We start from the raw sequence: 17,580 nt of genomic DNA, 5'->3' as shown, positions 1-17,580 counted from the left end.
ACAACTGGCTTACAATGATCAAACCCTTTGATACGTGGATGGAAACTCCATAAGAGGCGATGGAAGACAACTTTGCTAGGAACTCCTTAGCCATCCTCAATAAAGGATCACACTTCAATATCGGTAACCGTGCCTAGAAGATTATATTTGAAAGCAAGGATCCACCTTGGAAGCTGTTTATATGATTCCTCCCAATTCCCGTACATTCTCTTAATGATATTTTATTTTTGCAATCCATGTATTTCTATAAGTAGTGGTATATGTGTATCAAGATCATATATGTGCAATCAATACTAAAACTGATATTGTGGGATCCGCCGTTATAATTTGTAGGATGTTTTGCAAATAACAGCCGAAGAGAGTTGGTGGTGATCTTGTGAAACCGTTGTTGATGAGCATGTGTGTGGCCTTTCTAGTTTTGTGATATTTCAAATGTTTGATTTCTTTCCATTCAAGATTCTACACCTCGACATATAATTTTTATTTTTACAACGAACAATCCATCTAGTGCTATCAGAATGCGCAACGACGAAGCTCGTAGAATTGTGCATATGATATTCTTTCACACACTGCATTAGCACAACTTTTGTGGGAAATATCATCCCCACTTGGAGATTGTCAGGATTTGGAACAAGGTAAGATTGGTTTTGGGACATAGAGTTGACAAATTCATCGTCAATATAATTCATGTTGTCGGAGGTCACGTTGCAAAAATGTGAGGGTGGATCAGAGAAACAAATTGTAGTAGATGCACATTTTACTACGGGTTCCTAATCATCATCATCATCGTCTTTGACAACAACTTCAGCAAGAATTTCATCCTCATTCTCACTAAAATATTAATACACTTCAATGTCAAGATATGAGAGGGAATCATCTAGAAAATTGGAAAGACAAACCTATTGCATGGATTCAATTTTGGAACGAACGTCGGAGTCGTTGTCTTACTAGCCAACTGATACATGGACACCCAATACCAACAGAGGAATATATGGTGTGGTTTAGACACAACTCCAATTTGTACCTATCAGCTCCGCAACTACTGTGGGACCCACTATCTAGTGTTGCAGAAGAGCCACCTCCTGTTGACGAAGAAAACCCACCTCCACATCGTCCATGTCGTATTCGTCGATCACCACGATGTGGGACTAGATATCATATAGAAGATTAATGTAATAAAAATATTGTAATAAAATTTGTGTTAATTTGTTTTTCATTTATTTTGTATTTGTATGTTTAATTATAATATTTAATTTAATTTTTTTATTTTTATGGACTTCATTTTATTTAAATTTTTTAATAATTATAAAATGTAAAATTTAATTAAATAATTATTATAAAAGAAATTAACATTGTATTTATTTATTTATTTGAAATAATAATTACTTAAATTAATAACTAATAAAACTTAAATTAATTATTTAATTAAAAGAATAATTATTTAAATTAATAATTAATGAAAATTAAATTAATTATTTAATTAAATAATAATTATTGATTAATAAAGTGTATATTTATTATTATGAAAGATGTTAACAAAAAATAATGTGTTGCATTATTTTACATTTATAAATTATAACTATCCACTTTTTCAGCTGGTATATCGATCTTAATTGATCAAATCTCCTATATATGTGTCTACTAAATAGCACTATTAATAAAAAAAATTATAAATAATTAAACAAATTTCATAATTAAGAAAAAAATTACATTGAGAAATTTCATAATTTGCTTCATTATATTTTGACAAAAAAATAATAATAAAATCTTGAGAAGTTGAAGCTTGAGAGACTGATTATTCACTTAGTAAATTTGAGAATTTAAAAAAAAATGGTACTTTGATATTTAATTATTAATGAATCATAATTTAATACTTTTTTTTTTATGGTAGAACAAAAAAAAGCCACGTTCGGGTCTTTGTTTTTATTTGGTATTCTTTAATTTAAACTTCTTAAAAAGTAAATAGTAAATAGGAGTAAGACGGCCATAATCTAGTAAGTAGTAACTCAAATCTTCTTAACTAATAAAAATTAAAAAATAAAAAATAAAAACAAACTGTCAGAAGTGGGATTTGAACCCACGCCCTCTTTCGAAGACCAGAACTTGAGTCTGGCGCCTTAGACCACTCGGCCATCCTGACTTTTTGATATTGTTTTTTTATGTACGTTTGTATAATATGGTATTTTACTTCATACAAATAGGATATGTATTCTGTTGAGAATGGTAATACGCAGAGTTCTTAGGATTGTTTCTGTAGACAGCACTACTTTTTCTAACTAATATCCTCCTTACTTTTGGTTTTTCTTAATTCATTAATGTCATATTATTTTTAATGAAAATTTTAGAAGAACAAGTTTTTCCTATGAGATTTCAAATATATTTAGTTAATATAGGCGGTAGGTTTCCATTTTCACTTGAATTGTTATTGCTTTTGATTGAATTGAAAAAAAAAAACTAATCATTAAATATTGTGAATAACATAATATTTCGCAACATTAACATAATTTTTTTAATAAATATATTTTTGTCGAATAAATAATATTTTCTTTAAATATCCTCCATCTCTTTTACTTGAACTCTTAATAATCTTCTAACCATCAACAAATCATTTTTAAGCGAGTATAGTTTCACAATTATTTCATTTACACTTTTTTTGATATAAACTTTCATATACACTTTATTTGTTACATTTTCATTTTCTTTTGCGAATACGGTTTTCTTTTGTATCTCTTGGCCCACAAATTTGTATATCGATCTAAAACAAATTTTTGAGTAATGTCTTTTTTAGTGAGAACAGATAATATAGTAAAAAATCAAATACATATTTATGATTAAACATGTGTTTGAAGCTATGACACCAATCTTTTTTCTTTTGAGGGGTCATGACACCAATATTAGGATCCTTTCAATCTACCAATTAAGCTACACAAACAACCTTATACAAACTTTTAAATTTTTATTTACTAATACACTACTTCTAACTTGCCATTGATGAATCTCTCTTTTCCCTTCTTCTAGTTTCACTTCTCAAGTAACTCTCTTCTTAAGTGTGAGTCTACGGTGCATGTTCAGTCTCTTGAACACTATTTGCAATTCATATACTTCTAAAGAACCCTGAAACTCTTCTATCTTCATTGTATCCAAAACTTTTGGGATTCTTCAATTGCAACTACAATGTAGTCAAATTGAGGTGTGAGTGATCTTATGATCTCACCATTTCATCTTTGAGATTCTCACAACATGCCTTCATCAAATTGGCAAACATTTGGACCCTAAAAAATAGACTACAACTTTCTCATTACACTAGATCAATTGAACATCTTGAAATCAAAAGATTAATTCGATCCTCCTTGAACTCTCCCGTCATTATTCCACTGTTGAGATTCCAAAAGCTTAGGAATGTAATCATATTTTTATGTTAATGGTGCTGCTCTACTGTCTCTTTTTCAGTGCGGTTGTGTTTGCTTTGCTTAGTGATATTGTTACTACTCTTTCTCGGTTGGTTTATCTGTTTATTGTGATTGTTGGATAGGGTTGATGGCCCTCTTTTCGTTGCTCCTCTCTTTGGTTGTTGTTAATCTCTTTTTTAGTTTATTTATTTATTGTGGTCATCTAATATGACAACTCGTTAATCACCTATTAAATATAATTAATTATTATTTTGAATATCGTTAACCACACTTTTATGTGTATATTGGGGTTCTAATTGTGTGCTGGTTGAAGAATGAGTTAATGACTCATAGACAGTGGCTTCATTTTTTAATATAAATCGTAATTAATAGATATTATATATATTTTGAACACAATTTTAATAGATAAAGAATATCATAGATTACACTTGACAATTATGGTTGATTAAAAATATATAAAAATATGATTGATTACATTCATTAAATGATTAACTAGTTACAACACATTATAAAACTCATTTAACACCCACTAAACTCAATTAATTACATATGTTTTAATTGTCTTAACTATCCAAATTATTGTTAAATATATGACTCGAAATATATATTTCTTAACTATTTATTTTTACAAGATCTATTTTATATATATATTTCTCAATTCTAAAAACAAATAATATAAATTTTTCAAAATAGTCATTATTATACCTTAGTTGGTAGTTAACATGTGTCAGCCTAGCGAATAGACTACTCATGAGTTAATATGAGTGAGTTTAGCCATTAAATTATTAATTCAAATTTGAATTTCAGATTCTTCATACTTAAAATGTGTCGGTTTAGTCAATAAACTACTCATGAGCGAAGTTATGTGTAACTATGGAACTATTCCATTTTTTATATTAAGTTTGTATTTTTTTTATAGTTAGTTGTTCCAATAATATATATGTAGTTACCTAAACAATTTTCTTTGTCAAAAATTAGAATGAATATGAAAATAAAAAATTATCACTTGATTAATAAATATATCCATTTTATTTTAAAAGATATATTCATCTTGTTTTGTTTTGATACTTTTGATCCATTCATTAACTAAAGATAAGCATCATCAATAATAAAAATTATCAAAACAAGATTTAAAAATAAAATGTCCAATCTAAATTTTTAAAATGACTTAATAGTATATATTGAACCAGACATCATTAATGTGTCTAGTACAATTAATGTCGATTATGGATTAATTTGACACCTATCTAAGGAATTATTATTACTTTTTATTTTATTTATGCTGCTTTAATTTATATTTTATATAAATAAAATTTATAATTTAAAAAGTACGTGTAAATAAAAAATTATTGTGATATTTATCTTATGAGTAAAATTTAATACATTAGTTTTATTTTAAAGAATTATTTATTTTTCTTTGTATTTGGCCACCGCAAAATTTATTCTAACCTCACCATTGAAGTTATTTGATAAAAGAAAATCTTAATAAAAGAAAATACCAAGCAACAAAAATATAAAATATTGAATTGAATGTGTAATTTATGGCGCAATAAACATTAAACAGTAAACACGGTACGTGGACTTCACTGTCGCAGTTAGCACGCCACTCACGTTTTTCTTCTCGTCAGGATCCGTCGTGGTGTCTTGTTGTTGTTTCCAACAAGAAAAACAACGTTACGTGCTGCATTTCCATGATTTCTGAATACGACTCTTCCTCCTATGTCTTCATGCGTTGGTCAAATTTTGCAAACTTGCAATCCCTCTTCCCCTTTTCCTTTCAATTTCAAAATCATTCAACCCAATATGCTGTTAATTTGGTTTCAGTTTTCATTTTTTTAATATTATGTTAATTTTAAAAATAAGAGATTTTTGAAGTAAATAATTGTTTGTATTTTTTTAAAATAATAAAGATATCATAAAATTATTTTTATTATTTTAAAAAATGTATTTTTATTAAATAATATTTCATTTGATCTTCATTACAATAATTTATTTTAGGAATCTTTTATCAAAATAAAATTAACACATAATTTAAATAATGAAAATTTGAAGTATTTTTTTTTCAAAATAAACATAACTTCATGCAACTTTGTTACTTCTTACTTCCTCCCATAATGGGTATCAGTGTAGGTACGAGTACTATAGTATCTACTCCGCACCTGCATTAATATAAATATATTATTTATTTATTATATTATATTAGTATTTAGTTTAATTAATTATTTTCTTTTATATTTTAGCATCTATTGATATCATTGGACCACTATAATATTTATAATCGAAAGATAAATGTTTGCAAACTTTTTAAGAATTTGATTTTTATTAATAAGCAAATAATTGTGACTTTATAACTAAGAGTCGTGTCTTATTAATCGTAACTTTATAATTACACTTGCAACTTCATATCAAATTCTTTTACAAATATCGAATAATACTACTGTATGACTGCAACTTCATAAAATATTATTATGGATATTTGAATGTTATTTTAACGTATGTTCATTTTAATGTTATTATAATTAGTGTATTATATGTTTCTTTAATTTTTAATATATATAATTAATTTTTTTTATATTATATTAATTATATTGAAATTTCATATTTTTAATATACATATATTTTTTATATTATATTAGATGATATATATATTTATAATATTAATTAGATGATATATATAATATAATTATATTTTTCTTTAATTTTTAATATATATAATTTTTAATTTAATATTTTTTACTATCAAATATTTAATAGAAGATAAAATGTTAGTTTGGTGCTAAGATAAATGAGTCATAGAAGAGAGTGATAAGATGGTAAGGAGTTCAATTTTCATCTTCAACATAATTCTATCATTATAACAATATTAATTTAACATTGATTGTTTAAAAAAAAACTCAAATACTTGATAAATAGATTTTAATAAAAGTATTATCATCTTTTTCACTAATACATATTTTTAATAGGTGTGAATAGTAAATTGAGTCACTCATTGTAGAATCAATTTTTGTTCTCGTCAATTTTTATCTATTCATGCAGTTAGACATCGGTAATCATTCGATGAAGATCACACGATTTTATATTTGAGTTTGATATTTTAAAATTCTAAACAAAAATTAAAATGTAAATTTTGGAATTATACAATTAAAATTGGACGACCACTAATAGTTTTAATCACATAAATACGACAAATATTATCCTAAAAAATCTAATTTATCGTAGCGAGAGGAATGGAGTAATATAACACGTAAATATAAAAAAAAATACTAATAAATGTGTTTATGATTAAAAAAATAAATATAAAAAAATAATAATTAAAAAAAATAAAATATCGAAGATTTTAGGTTAAAAATTGTTATTTCCAATAATACAAAAAGTTTTGTATTTATACTCGCATAACTAATGCCTTCAGCCCTCTGAAATATAATTTATATTATAATCTAGCAGTTGTAATAGAGCATCCACCCACCCCACCACCTTGGCACCCGTGTCTTTGATTACTAGGCGAAGAAGAAAAAGATGAACGTGGATCTGGAATCCTTGGCAGAAGCCACTTCAGGAGCCATAGGATCACTGCTTAGCACCACAATTCTCTACCCACTTGATACCTGCAAGACCAAGTATCAAGCCGAGGCACGTTCCCATGGTAACCGAAAGTACCGGTAATCTTATTTCACTTTTGATCCTTATTTTCTTTTATTCTAAATTCACTTTTTTGTTTTCATTCATCCTTCAATTTTCAATTTCTACTTGTTCCTTCTTCATTTCTCGCTCGGTTTCTTCCCTTGTTAATATCGCTTCTTCAACTCTTGGCTTTTCTATTAATTTGTTCCTCACAAAATTCAATGTTATTTGAATTCATTTTTTTTTTGTTCTGTCGTGATGGGAAAGGACTCTTTGTTCCTGCTGTTTAAAATGTTTTCTTTGTTGACCAAAAAAAAAGTTTTCTTTTTGTTCTCCAAAACAAATGAGAGTTTGAATTGAGTAATTGTATTATAATTCTCCATTCTGCATAATTGCCATGCCTTACGAGTTTCAAATATATGCTATGTAGGCTTGTAGCATTTTTCATGTCACCTATCCATTTAGCACTTAGTTTGGTCCTAAGTAGGTACTCCCTCCCTGTCGCGGATCCATAAATTTACTCTAATGGAGGCAATCAAATAATATATATATATATTCAGAACAAAGAAAAATATTACTAACTCTTATCAAATACACAACTTTAATGACTAAACAAACTCAAAACACATAAAGAGTTTCTACAAGTTACAGTTATATCTACGAGATTTTGTATTCAGACAATGTTAAATGATTTTTTCATTGTCAACAATATCAAGTATATCACTCCCTATATATATATATAACTAACAATTTGAATGGTTTAAGTGTCTTAATTATTGATTTTTCCTTGGATGATTGTTTAATTTGTATGTTGTTTTGAGTGAATTAAACATAGGAATGAAGTGTGGTGCATTCAAATTTTACAAATTACAAATATTATGTATGTTCCCCATGTTGGTGTGCCTAATTGCATAAAAATATATGGTTCGGTAGTTATCAGAATTCACTAGGCTGAGTATGCAGGTTGATTGATCTTACTCCGTGTGCCTAATTGCATATTATAAGTTGTTTCCATAAGCTCACTTCAATAGTCTCACTAGTGCTTATGTCAGTAGATAAGTTCAAATAAATTAATCTAAACATGCCCTTAATTGCATTCTACTTTTTTTTTTAACTTTTTAGGAATCTCTCTGATGTGTTATGGGAGGCAGTATCTAAACGCCAGATCATTTCCCTTTACCAGGGCCTTGGAACAAAGAATCTTCAATCGTTCTTGTCACAGTTTGTCTACTTCTATGGATACAGTTACTTTAAAAGACTGTATCTCGAGAAAAGTGGATATAAATCCATTGGAACAAGCGCAAACTTGGTTATTGCTGCTGCTGCTGGCGCCGTCACCGCCATTACAACTCAGGTGAGGTAGCTTTAACTATTGCTAGTTTTAGCAGTGCATTCAAAACATATATGTGATGTTTTGACCATATCGAATTATTGTTATATGTTGGCATTGTTATTTTCTGTTTGTTCTTTGTTATGCTGTGTATGAGAGAAGGTATTTTGATCAAACTTTGTAAGTTTAATACAAAGAGTATCTTATTGATGACTATGTAGCCCCTGGATACAGCCTCTTCAAGGATGCAAACAAGTGCTTTTGGAAAGTCTAAAGGGCTATTGAAAACACTTACAGAAGGCACATGGAGTGATGCATTTGATGGCCTTAGCATTTCCTTGATGCTGACCTCAAACCCTGCAATTCAGGTATTTTTCATCATCCCGCTCGACCATGAAGCAGACAAGCTGAAAGCATCTCGGGCTAGTTCGTTTCAAACAGAGCCGTTGTTTGTGTTCTTTCTTTTAAGTTACATTCTAGTTATAAGGCTTGATTTGAGACTGATATAGCTTAATTTGAAAATATCATGTTCTACAGTATACAGTGTTTGATCAGCTGAAACACCGGGTACTGAAGAATAATGCAAACAAAGCTGAGAAAGGAGTATCTCCGGCATCACTGTCTGCATTGATGGCATTTCTTTTAGGTGCAATTTCGAAGAGTATTGCTACCTGTCTAACATATCCTGCTATCAGGTGTATAATCATTCCTTTCATCTTGTTTTGACCGTTAAACTTACTTTCATCAACACTTCTGAGATTTGTTTTTGTGTATAGGTGCAAAGTCATCATTCAAGCTGCAGAAGCGGATGAAGAATCGTCCAAAACACAGATAAAATCACCAAAAACTGTGTCTGGAGTTGTCTACGGAATATGGAAAAAGGAGGGCATATTGGGCTATTTTAAAGGATTACATGCTCAGATATTGAAAACGGTTTTGAGCTCGGCATTGCTCTTGATGATCAAGGAAAAGATCTCTGCTACTACTTGGGTCCTTATACTTGCAATTAAAAGGTATCTATTACTCCCAAAGGGTAGAGTTAAAAACTTGTAATAAGTTTTCATATAGTTGTTATTGGAGGAAGAAGCTTCTATGCATTTCGGATAATGTATTTCGTTGGAGTGCAATAAGTGCATTTTGTCGGATGCATCCGTCTGTTTAGAGCTGATACAAGGTTCTTTTTGTGGCTTCTCTTTTGTGGTTTGCCGTTGGCGTATTGATGTAGAACAACTAGTTGAAGAATTTACGCAAATGCTGATTGACCAGAACTAGGTCGAAAGTATTCACAATAAATGCATGAGTTTTGATTTGTTATATTTCATAAACTAAATAACGAATGTCATTACTTAGTTTTGTTTATAGTTGGTTATTTGGTATGTTGTGGAAGTTCTACATCAGAAGGATATAGTTAAGAGTAGCTTAGGTGCTTCATAAATAAAGTAAGCACCCTTCAGGACGTAGTAACTTCAGTTTCAAGTTAATAAAGTTTTTGTTATTTTTCTAATTTTCAGGTGTATATTTTTAGAATCTTTCATTTTGTGTCTTCTATTCAAGTGAGTTTCTCTACTAGATATGGAAAAGGGTCAAAGAGATCCTTTTCACTCTTGAGTTGTGTTTAGAATAAAAAACAATGTTTTAAAAACTGAATCAGACATCAAACTGACAAGACCTCCAAACTATGGTTCAATTGCTTTAAATCACCCAAATTAGGACAAAACTACGATCGAACTACACAAATAACCAAATTATAGACATATCATTGAATGAAAATTGTTGTTCTTGTTTAGAAGCATAGCATAAGCCTAGTTTGGCTAGTTTTTAGCTTATAGGAGCTTTCCAACTGAAACAGGCAAACTTGTAAATAGCTCTTGTAAGTTTGTGCTCAAGAAGAAGTTAAGTTAGAGAACTTCTGAAAATATTTGTGCAAAAGTTGATTCAGTTTATGAGAGAAGGAATACTCATGGTTATTGTAATATATATCATTTCAATTTGAAATGTATCTATGTTATGTGATGGTTCTGAATTAGATACAATATTAGTCACACTAGTTATATAATATTAGCAAAAATTTGATTCACATATATTCTTGGAACAAATTGGGTTCACTTTGCAGAGTTGGGTGCTATATTGGGTTCACTCAACTGATTTTTCGATAACAACTAACTATTTGATAACAGGGCTTATCAAGATTTAAAAAAAACACATGGTTATGCTTTCAAGCATTTATTAAAAAGTTTCAACAACACCAAATAGTTGGTCATATTAACTTAATTTCCTGACATTCTAGTTTCTGTCCATAATGTCCAAAAAATTAATAGATAATTAAGTAAAATTCATTCTCTTATTCTTATTGGCATTCTAGTTTATATCCATAAAGAAATGAATGCTTAAAGATTTTTCTTTTAGATTCATTAGCATTTTGCCTTTTATCAATTCAAAAAAATAGATGATTAAACAAAATTCATTTTTTTAACCTTAATTGACATTTTATATTATATCCATAAAAAATGAGATGGTTAAACTATTTTAGTCGATAGATTTTAACATTTTATATTCTTTTAATTGATTTATTTCCAACATTTATTTTTTTTTTTATATTCTGATATTAGATACAATATTAGTTAGTTGTTAGTTAAATTAATTAGTTAGTTGGACTAATAATTAGTTATTTTTATTGGTTGTATTGTATTATTTTATTTAATAACAATTCTCTCATTATTTAATATATTTTTCTTTACTTTTTTCTCATCTATAATTTCTATTTAAATTCTAATAATCTTGATATCACAGTTCTCACTATATGTCATGAAAATCTATCATAAAGTAAGAAGACATACTAAAAAATGTACACCACACTATAATGTTAACAATTTTCTTTCATAATGATCTACAAAGGTTTTGGGCGGCAACCATTTTATTAATGAATCTGCTATCATTAAATTTGTTTCAGTATGTTCAAATGCCACTTTTTTGTTTTTGTTTCGATACTTCTACAATAGAAAAGTACTTCAAATTCTATATGTTTAACACTCATCGAATACTCTTCATTCTTAGCGAAGAAGATAACTGCAAAGTTATCACAATAAATTCATAACAATCTAACTATATTGTCGACCATAAAAAAGTCATAAGGTAAAATTTGCAACATAATGCTTGAATTGACTACTTTTCACTCTTCCATGTAATGCCATCTTCACCCAGAACAAATACATATTCAAATGTCGGTTCCCTTGAATCCACACATATCGCAATGTTTGGATTCGAGCAGCCAACCACATATGCCCCAACTTTCTAGAAATTTTTCAAATGCTATGTACATATCTAGAAAACAAATGCTATGAGATACAAACTACTACCTCGTTAAAACCTTATAAAAAAAAATTCAAAGGGATAAAACAATAGTGAAGAAAAAAAAAGTGCAGTAAATATCTATATAAATAAGCAAAGTCTATATTTAAGAAGATCAATCTTGTTTTTATTGAAAATATTAGAAGAAAAAAATATCTCACTAATGATTGTTAACAATGCGAAACTCCAAGAATAGGACAAATGATATCTGCCCCAACTATCCCTAAATATACCTCCACAAGTATCAAGAATACGACAAGCAAAATCTGTCTCACTGCTGTTACATTTAATACAATAATCTTTGGAGATGTCAAATCACTTCTTTGATGGATGGAGCTTTTAGAGAATGCCTAAAAGAAGTTTGATTCTTTAAAACTCTTGTATAGAATTAAAAATTGTGCTAGAAATGTGATTGTCAAATAATGAAACATTGACCATAATTCTATTGATGGCGATGTGGAAAGAAAAACAGTTACCTTTTAAGCGAGTTTGAATATTCTTACAATACCAAATTGACATTTTCAAAGCATATGACTCTAGATTATAAACAAGACAAATTTAATTTCAAATTTGATTCATTTTTAAGAATCAATAGTTTAATTTAAACAATTTTCTTTTTTTTTTTTATCACAAAAAAATAAACAAAGCATGAATAAATAAATAAAAAACAAAAAAGAAAACTTATTATATTTACAAAATTACAATATATGAAAAGAAAAAAAAAATATAAATCTAATAATAAATATTAATATTATTAAGTTAAACGTTGTTTTTATGTTAAATCCAAAATCATAATTGTATAAGTTAATTCTGTTTTTTTTTAAAAAAAACCTAAATTGGAAGCATGAGTGTTTTGTTTTAACTTAAATTTGAAGCAGAGTGTCTGAATTTAATTCTAAGCTTTGTAATTTAGCTTAAATTTGAAGCAGAGTATTTACTATTTATTCAACGGTGACCGAAAACACCACAGTCTTCTATTACTTCAGTTCCTACCATTACCAGGTACTGTTATTCCCATTTGAATTTTTATTTTTTAACCCGAATAGCGTTTTTCAGCGTGCCTTCTAAATTCGCAAACTTTCGCATTAAGAGTAACGAATCTGGGCATCTTTTTATACTTCTTTTTATTCATTGGGTCTTCAATTTCGTTTTTTTTAAATGTTTGGTGTTGCTGATATTGTTTTTGTGTTGTTTTTACTAGTGCAAAAATGCCACAAGATGTTGTTTATCAGCACCCTTTGTTTGGGGGAAAAATATCAAGCACTTTCCCCAACAGGTTTCAGGTGAAATTTTTAATTTCTTTTTTTTGAAAAAATTAGCACTTTTTGAATTTTTGTTGATATTCTTTTTGAAGTTTTTTGCACAAAAGGTTTGTAAGAAACTTTAATTTTTAGGAGTAAATCATAAATTGGGCCTAAATTACCAATCTCTCTTATTTTTATCATAAAGTATAGAGATGCAATACATAGTTGTTAAACTATTATCAATCTATCAAATTAGTTCTTGGAGTTGGAGTGTTACTTACTCCCTATAAAAAAGTGACTATTGACACTGACACTAAAAACAGACAGTACACACTGATATTGACACACAAACATCAGTAATAATTTGAGAAAATGAATTAATTGAATGAAATCAAAGTGTCGGTGTTGCGTCAACGTGTCGAACTTTGGGACACGGCTTTGATTAAAAGGATCAGTGCTATAGAGTCTCTACTATTTCGAAAGTATCTGATGACTAATTTGATGGATTGAGAATAGTTTATCAAATAGTTATTACATTTTTATATTTCAGAGACCCAATAAGAGAGTGATAGTTTAAGGATTAAATTGATAGTTAACTCAATTTTTTGTTTTGCTGAAATTAAGGTTCTGATTATTTCTTGTAGGATGTCAGCGATATTCGAGAAGTCCCTGACCATCAGGTTTTGTTTTCTGTTTTCTCTTTGATTATGGATTGTATGTTCTGTTTGTTTATTTTGCTAACTTAATTTTGAGTTTTTGGTGATTTATATAGGAGGTATTTGCGGATCCTAGCCGCGACGAAAGCTTGATCTTTGAGCTTTTAGAGTTTAAGCCTGATGTTGCCGATAATGGAAGTGCTGCATGGTTTCTTCAAGACCTTGCTAGAGAGCAGGATGCTGAAGGGACTGTGGTATGTTATCATTTCCTTTTAGTTTTTTCAAGTCACTGTAAAATTCGACATTGTAATTGGTATACATATAAACTTGATTCTTTTGTATTTATCATATGATGCGGCAATGAATTGTAATGGAATGTGTGGATGATACTATAAGTAAGGACATGTTTTTGAAACTTTTTATTGTTTTTTCATACTTTTTGGCCGCCGAATGGATGAATTTTGCTGATATGTTTGGTTTGTTTGGTTCAATTTGACTGTGATTTCATTTTTACTCTATTTTATAAATCAAATCATCCTCATCATTGTATAATGGTAGTAGTCTTATTGCTTACTCTAGATCACTTGGTAATAGAAGGCTTGAATTATTTAACACTGGCGAAGCTAAAACACTACAATTTCTCTAAGTCTGCATGCATTCACATATGTATTGCATCCCAACATAAACGAACAGTCCTTTCTATACGAGACCAAAATTTCCTTCAGCTCAGTTCCTTTACCGTCTTATTTGTTGCGGAGTTCCGTTGTGTCTAATCATTATCTATGCCCTTTAAATTACTTCAGGTTATTGAGCAGTCAGGAGTACTGGATGCACCTGGTTTGACGTATAATAATACACCGGCTGTTGTAACCACTGCAGTAGGCCAAATGGTAAAGTTTTATACTTGTTTTTGACTTTTATGCACTGTTTCTTCATCATTTTGAGTCATCCAGATGAATAATCTCAGAATTAATGTTCATATATTGTTCGTATGCTTCTTTGGCTTGCAAATTAGATATTGCAATCCACTTCCATACTGACATATTGATCATCCATTCCTCCATACTGATAAATTGATATCCACACAGCATTTTGTAAATTGATATGTCATGATTATTTTCTTTCTTTTTTGTTTGGTGAGGCTAGGAGGACTGGTTTATAGGTGAAGCATAGTTTTAAGAATGATCTATGATTAGAAGAAGCCTGAAACTAGCATTTTATAGTGATTTTATTTTGAACTATCATTTAGATTATCTAGATTTTCTATCAGATATTCTTCTTAAAGCTTCTCAAACAGGAAAACAAATTTGTGTTTACTTGTACTATAGGTCTGTTGATCTAATAACAGATTTTTTTACTTTTTAGTTAGTTACAATATTCTTCTTCTGTTTGCATTTCTCATATTAATCTCAACTCACTTAAATGATAGGAATATGATAACATATTTTTTAACTTGTTGATCAGCAGCTATCCTTTTAATTTTTGTAAGAGAAATTGATGTCCTTTTCATGTGGCCTCTCTATTAGATTGTTCTTTATATGTATATATTGTGAGTGTGTCCTTTTGTAATAATTTTTTTATGCCCGTAAATTTTTTTACCCTACACTTACTCTGTTATTAACAATTATTGCTAGGCGATTTCTAAGGGACGACAAGGAAGAGAAGCACAAAATATTGTGAAAGTATGTTCTGTTTTTCTGGCCATGTTTTGAATTTTTGCAATTGCTAATTTGTCATTTTCGCATAATAAGTGGCTGGTCTTGGAATCATTAAAAGATTGTGTTTCATTTAATCAGGTTTATTTGGCAAATTTGCGTATCAAAGGAGTTGATACTGATGTATTAATCACTGCATATGAGCCCATTGTTATAAAGTAAGTTTCTGGAATATATTTTTCTTTACATAAGCTCTTTCAAAAATTGTCTTGCAATTTGGCTTTTTTAACTGTTAAATGATTGGGGTGAGTTTAGTTGAATCTTATAGGGGCATTCTGGTTTGATTCAGACTCCTTTTTTTCTAATATTTTTTTAAAAAATCCCTTTTTTTGTTTATATGTTAAAATCGATCATTTTAAGGGTGTATTTGGGTCAACAGTTTAATCAAACATTTATGGTCTGTTTTGAATCGATTTTTTTGAGTCTGTATACTAGCATAAGTATTTATGAGACAGATTGGGAGAGCTTATGGAAATAGGTTATGACATGTCTATAAGTTGTTTTCATCTTATTTTTATAAGATCTTCAAGATAGCTTATGAAAACAACTCATAGCTTATACAATTTGACTTTATTTGATCTTTTGTTATAGAAATAGTTTATGCATAAACACTTGTAATAAGTGTTTATGCTATAAGCACCTTAATTAAGTTAGCTTATTCAATAAATATTCTAGAGAGCTTAATTATGTATTTATTCATAACATATTCAACTGTATTTATTAAAAATAAGTTGACAACAGTTTATAGCCATGTTATAATTTACTTATACTTATAAGTGCATTAAAATATTAATACAAGGGCTTATGTCTTTAGACAAAGTTCCAATAAGTTTTAAATCAGGGTTGTTCTAAACGTTCTACAAATCTACCAATGTCTGCAGCCCATTTAGTGAAAGTGCAGATACCGTTGGAGCCGGCATGGCTGTTCCTGCAGCACAAGCTGGATGTATGTCAATGGATGAGGTCTTTAAACTTGCTGTTACAAGCTTCAAGGTTTATGACTGGGGTCTTTTTTGATACAAAACCATAGCAAGTTCATGTTCAACTGTATATCAAGTTAAGGTCTTGGAAACTTTTTAGAATTGTCATCATTCTAGATAGGTGCCATTCCCATTTTTTTTTTAATCTCCATCATTGGTTTTTTTTCTTTAGGCAATAATTATTTTTTCTTCATATTTTTTAGTTCCATCCAGTTATTTCTTGTTAGTATTGTCAGCTGGGAACTAGAGAGAATATGTTTCTTTAATTGTTTAGAAATGTTGGTGAGATTTTTTTCCCTTTAGGAGGTGCTGGATTAGAGTTTGTTCTAGTCCCCCTTATACATAACATGGCATGGTTCATGCATTATGGAGTATTACACAAAATATGGATAAAAATGTTTTTAGTTTTTAGCACTATATATTTTTGCAGTTAATTTTTATTTAAATCTTTTTATTGTCTTTGAAAATGTAATAATCACGTGTTTTGAGTTCTCTTAGAGGGATTTATAGATACACTCTTGCTAAGTGTAAGAAAAAAATAATAAAATTAAACAAATCAAGCCGTGAACAATAAATATTAAGGTAGTATATTCTATTATTGCACAATTTTAGTAAAAGGGTCCATAGCTCAGTGGTAGAGCATTTGACTGCAGATCAAGAGGTCACCGGTTCGAACCCGGTTGGGCCCTTCAAATTTGAAATTTTTATTACTTCAAATTTGAAATTTTTATTACTTCAAATTTGAAATTTTTATTATTATTCAGAGTGATAAAAACTTCCAAATCAGCTATTGATATAAATATTTTTTTTTTATGTTTATTCATTTTCTGAGTACTTGAGTCAATAGTAGGGGTATTACTTGAAGTGGATGGAACTAATATGGAAGCAAGTAGGTTGGATCTAAGAATGTTTTGCCATAAGTTGGATTTGGTGTAAAAAAACTAAGATTTCTCTTGTGCTTTTGACCTTTTTGAGAAAGCTAGATCATCCCTTTAAAAAATATATTCCGAAATGAAATATAAGAAAAAGATATTTGAGAAGTAAAATAGTTGTTTTAAATTTAAAGTCAGCAGGTTATATTTTTTTAAAATAATTTTTTGAAGTATCTTATCTTTTTGAAAAAATTATATAAGTAATTTTATAATTGATTTTTATTTAAGGAAATATGCTATACTCCATAAACAATCCAAACAACACTTATATAATTCTACCTACATTTTGCCTATAAATAGATGGGATGATTGCTCATCTCACCCATCTTTATTCACAATATACA

General features: G+C 28.9%; 2 protein-coding genes and 2 non-coding genes across 5 annotated transcripts; 3 read left to right on the top strand and 1 right to left on the bottom strand.

Moving 5' to 3' along the window:
* Nucleotides 1-2,056: 2,056 nt before the first annotated feature.
* TRNAL-CAA (transfer RNA leucine (anticodon CAA)) lies at nucleotides 2,057-2,140 on the bottom strand. The gene has a single exon. It is a non-coding gene; the product is annotated as a tRNA-Leu (tRNA).
* Nucleotides 2,141-6,823: 4,683 nt separating this feature from the next.
* On the top strand, nucleotides 6,824-9,865 carry LOC101514850 (peroxisomal adenine nucleotide carrier 1). Its single transcript, XM_004489979.4, has 5 exons — nucleotides 6,824-7,069; nucleotides 8,154-8,385; nucleotides 8,583-8,729; nucleotides 8,899-9,056; nucleotides 9,138-9,865. Exons 1-5 carry the CDS (start codon nucleotides 6,927-6,929, stop codon nucleotides 9,412-9,414), a joined length of 957 nt encoding a protein of 318 aa, XP_004490036.1. The 5' UTR covers nucleotides 6,824-6,926; the 3' UTR covers nucleotides 9,415-9,865.
* Nucleotides 9,866-12,547: 2,682 nt separating this feature from the next.
* On the top strand, nucleotides 12,548-16,721 carry LOC101514086 (uncharacterized). Of its 2 annotated transcripts, none has more exons than XM_004489976.4 (8): nucleotides 12,548-12,711; nucleotides 12,911-12,992; nucleotides 13,598-13,633; nucleotides 13,726-13,863; nucleotides 14,413-14,499; nucleotides 15,244-15,291; nucleotides 15,406-15,482; nucleotides 16,206-16,721. In XM_004489976.4, the coding sequence occupies exons 2-8, from the start codon at nucleotides 12,918-12,920 to the stop codon at nucleotides 16,339-16,341; spliced, it is 597 nt and encodes a 198-aa protein (XP_004490033.1). In that variant the 5' UTR covers nucleotides 12,548-12,711; nucleotides 12,911-12,917; the 3' UTR covers nucleotides 16,342-16,721. The 2 variants fall into 2 exon arrangements, with proteins under 2 accessions (XP_004490033.1, XP_004490035.1); XM_004489978.4 differs by lacking the exon at nucleotides 12,548-12,711 and adding an exon at nucleotides 12,723-12,800.
* Nucleotides 16,722-16,921: 200 nt separating this feature from the next.
* TRNAC-GCA (transfer RNA cysteine (anticodon GCA)) lies at nucleotides 16,922-16,993 on the top strand. The gene has a single exon. It is a non-coding gene; the product is annotated as a tRNA-Cys (tRNA).
* The last annotated feature ends 587 nt before the right edge of the window (nucleotides 16,994-17,580 follow it).

The sequence above is a fragment of the Cicer arietinum genome, chromosome 2 (genome assembly GCF_000331145.2).
Source record: "Cicer arietinum cultivar CDC Frontier isolate Library 1 chromosome 2, Cicar.CDCFrontier_v2.0, whole genome shotgun sequence".
NCBI lineage: Eukaryota > Viridiplantae > Streptophyta > Magnoliopsida > Fabales > Fabaceae > Cicer > Cicer arietinum.
This window is presented reverse-complemented; position numbering and strand designations above follow the sequence as displayed.